At 58.3% G+C, this 3,791-nt stretch overlaps 1 protein-coding gene across 1 annotated transcript; it reads left to right on the top strand.

The window, feature by feature from the left end:
* Nucleotides 1–1,234: 1,234 nt before the first annotated feature.
* Nucleotides 1,235–3,491, top strand: LOC127322440 (uncharacterized). The gene is made up of 2 exons (XM_051351155.2): nucleotides 1,235–1,369; nucleotides 1,439–3,491. Exon 2 carries the CDS (start codon nucleotides 1,461–1,463, stop codon nucleotides 3,201–3,203), a length of 1,743 nt encoding a protein of 580 aa, XP_051207115.1. The 5' UTR covers nucleotides 1,235–1,369; nucleotides 1,439–1,460; the 3' UTR covers nucleotides 3,204–3,491.
* Nucleotides 3,492–3,791: the final 300 nt, after the last annotated feature.

Genomic DNA, 3,791 nt, shown 5'->3' with positions numbered 1-3,791 from the left:
ACATGTGCTCAACCAAATCAGCCTGGAGCTAGTTGTGAACCGTTTGAGCCCGGAATTTCATGATACACATGGAGGATATCCTAGAATGATGTCGGACCACCTTGAGGAGCAACCAACTCTCCATGACCATCCCAATCATTATCAAATAATAAATCATTCCGCTCTACCTCAACAATCATGTTGTGCATGATTACACAAGAGGTCATCACCTCCCATAGATTTTGCACACTCCATGCTCTAGCAGGGTGCCTGACGATAGCCCAACGAGCTTGGAGGATACCAAACGCCCACTCGACATCTTTCCGGGCTGCCTCTTGCTTTTTGGCAAACCTTGCCTCCTGCTCTGAGTTGGGACGACGGATTGTCTTCACGAGTGTAGCCCAAGGTGGATAGATACCAGCAGCAAGGTAGTACCCCTTGTTGTAGTGGTGGCCATTGATCTCAAAATCCACATCAGGGGACTGACCCTGCGCTAGCCTATCAAACACCGGAGAGCGCTGCAGCACATTTACGTCATTGTGCGAGCCAGATATTTCGAAGAATGAGTGCCAAATACATGTGTCATGTGAAGCAACAGCTTCAAGAATCACCGTGGGCAATCCAATGTCTTCGTAAGGACCTGCAGGCAATGGACGTCCCGGCCAACTTGCGGCCTGGAAGCACGGTGAATGAGAGCTCACCTTTGGCGGCAACGGCGAAGCTGATGACGGTGGGAGGTCTCGCGACGGCGAGAGGACAACAACGTCGGCGGCGATGTCGCCCGACGCTGCAACGAGGCCGCCATAGCACAGGCGAAAGCGCTGGGCCGTGTCCTATGCTGCCGCACTGCTTGTCGGCGTCTTGACGTCGGTGGCCGACATTGACAGCGGTCGCAAATCACCGGTCCTGGGGTGGCGGCGAAGCGGGGGGAAGATGTGTGCGAGGGAGTTGTGTTTTGTGAGACAGACATGCGAGCCAGGGGAGCACAAGAGAGAACTCGCGAGGCCAGCCCTCGGTGTCCGCGGCTACGCAAACGTGGCTCAGATTTGGACCATCCAAAACACCGCGGTCATCCATTTTAGAATGGATCCGCGGACAGCGTTTTTGTCCAGTTTGACCCATTTGGACGCGCGGTGTTGGAGATGGCCTAATGCACAAGTACAGACAACAAATCTCACACGCACGCAGCTAAAATAGCAATCAACGGCAGCAGCAAAACACCATCTCTTCTACAGTTCTTCTACTACTAGTATAGTATCAATTTTTCTCACACGTAGCATCGGAGGCACATCACGAAAAGTTCTCCACGGCTATCATCGGCGTGTTCTCTCCCCTTCCCTCGTTCCCTCACCTCCTCCCCATCTGCATTCTTTGCTGCTACCTGACTCAGGTAAACCAGACCCTGATTTCTCAGTATCTACCTTATGAATACACTAATAGATCCTGTGGTCTATTTCAGGAGGAAGAAGGGAAAGCGAACGATGCCGAATCCATTCACGGAGACATCCCACACTCGCTGGGGTGACTACTCTGTCCAAGGCCTCAACATTGAGGTCGTCGCGGAGGTGTCGGACATGGATGCTCTCCCGGGCGGCGACGGCAGGTCAATTAGAATCCCTCCGTACTTCTGGGGCGAGGGTCCCGCCGTGGACCGGCTGGCGGGGAACGGGAAGCTCAGCAAAGGTGGCGGCTTCCCGGTGCACGTGGGCTACTCGGAGGCGAGGGCTTTGGTCGGCAAGGGAACTGTGGCGGACCTGAGAAGGCTGTCCCTCGAAGCGGAAAACTTGGTGGAGGAGATGTTTGCTAGCATCGGCGTCCCGCACAAGCACGAGCAGTTCGGGCCAGAAGCGACTCGGCCCAGGGTGGTGCGGCTGCGGCTGTCGCCGGAGCTCGAGCTGTGGAAAAGCACGCAGCACGCAATCGGCAACGTGCTGCCACCCAAGGGCGCGGGGCTGACCCAGGCCTCGCCGCGGGCGATCGCCTTGCTGGGGGCCGGCGACTGGCCCGAGGCCATGACGACCACCAACGCCCTGTTCGGCTGCGGCATCGCGAGCCTGCTCATCGGCGCCGCCGACGCGCGCACAATGTTCTCCAACTACGTGACCGACATGGCCTTCTACTACGAGCACGGGTACAACCACGTCTTCCCCTCGCTCCACCGGCTGCTGCAGGACGGGCTCGCCGACGCCCACGCGCGGCGCACCCTCGGCGGCCGGCAGCGGCGCGAGGCCGTCGCCGCCGGCGTGCGGTACATCCAGGCCAAGATCGCGCTCGAGGCGGCGCACAGGACGCGCCTCAAGGACGCCGCCGCGCGGATGGACCGCCGGACCGCCCAGGTCATCTCCCTGTCCGAGAGCAGCCTGCTCGGCATGGCGGCCGAGGCCACGGCCCGGGGCTTCGACGCCGGCGCCGTCATGAGCGACCTCGTCTTCAGCTCGCCCGGCACCGACGTCGTCGACGTGGGATGTGACCTGGTCAACTCCGAGGTCATGAACTCGTTCCTTAACGTCGCCGACATCGCCGCCTCGGGGGTCGTGAGTGAGCAGGCGCTGCGGGACATCTACGACGCCTACGCCGCCACGTGTGCGCGCATGTTGACCCAGAGGTGGCACGAGCCCGTGGCCAGGATGTGCGCCGCCCTGTACACGTGGCACATACAAAACGACCGGCACATGTTCCTCCGCCGCGTCGTCCTAGGATGGCCCAAGGTCCGCAAGTCGCCGGCGCCGCCCCAGCGCGAGGCCGACTTCGACGAGGTCTTCGACGCCGACTTCCGTACCACCGGATTCAGCAGGCCGCTTGACCCCGCGCATGCATGCGACGGCGGCGACACCTGCAACCACGTCCGCCGCTTCCTCGACCACTATCAGGGTGAGGACCTGCTCGGCGCCCTCTGGTCGTCACTCGTCATCGGCCCGCTCGAGTACGCCCGGCGGGGCGAGGTGGACGAGCAGCGCGAGCAGTACCTCGCCGAATCCTCGCGCCTGCTAATGGCCCAGCTCTTCTCCAAGGGCCTCGTCGTCCATATGGTCTGGCTCATTGCCCATGCCAACCATCACGCCTGGCAGGTTAACTACCTATTCGAGGCCTCCATGTTTGGCAGCATCCTGGACGGCGGCGCATTGGTAGGCAAGCTCGACCGGGCAGAGGGCGAGGAAGCGCAAGGCCAAGAGAAAGAGAAGGACATGACCTACATCAATGTCCGCAATGAACAAGGTCGTTAGGATAGATCCAGCAGGAAACAGAAACGCGAAGGAGGGAAACATGACGCGTGGGGAAGATGACTTCGACGAGGATGGCTACATAACGTATCAAAGCTTAATTTCACCGAGTCTCAAGGCATTCACTGATAATTTGGGAAGCTAGCAGAGCCCATGAACCTCCTTGAGGCGTGTTTCTCGGAAATATTCAATGCTACATCTACGGGAATATTCTTCAAAAAGTTCTTACGGACAGCCACGGTGGCAGGTCGATTTCAACAAATTTGATTTTTTTTTTTAAATTGCACGATCTAATTCTAATTCTACCCTTCATTGGAAAAGGCTTCTATTCGTTCGACCGATCAGTCGTCCCGTTCTCGCGCGCGCTTTTCCCCGCCTGGTTGCTAGCTTTCCCGCGATGGAGTGATAGAGCCTGCAGTCTTTGGCGGTTTTCGAGTAGGCATGCAGCAGCATGGAACAGCAGCGGGACAAGCCCAAAACAGTGCATCTGCATGGAGCAGCAGCGAGACAAGACAAGGCAGCGATGATAGCTACTACATGCAAGTATCACCTGCAACGTGATTATTTGCTATGTGCACACACCCACTTCTA

The sequence above is a fragment of the Lolium perenne genome, chromosome 1, assembly GCF_019359855.2.
Source record: "Lolium perenne isolate Kyuss_39 chromosome 1, Kyuss_2.0, whole genome shotgun sequence".
NCBI lineage: Eukaryota > Viridiplantae > Streptophyta > Magnoliopsida > Poales > Poaceae > Lolium > Lolium perenne.
The sequence above is the reverse complement of the archived record's forward strand: the minus strand, read 5'-3'. Positions and strand labels throughout refer to the sequence as shown.

Excerpts from the sequence above, each read along its gene's own strand:
- LOC127322440 (XM_051351155.2), top strand. The coding sequence starts at position 1,461 with ATGCCGAATCCATTCACGGAGACATCCCACACTCGCTGGGGTGACTAC.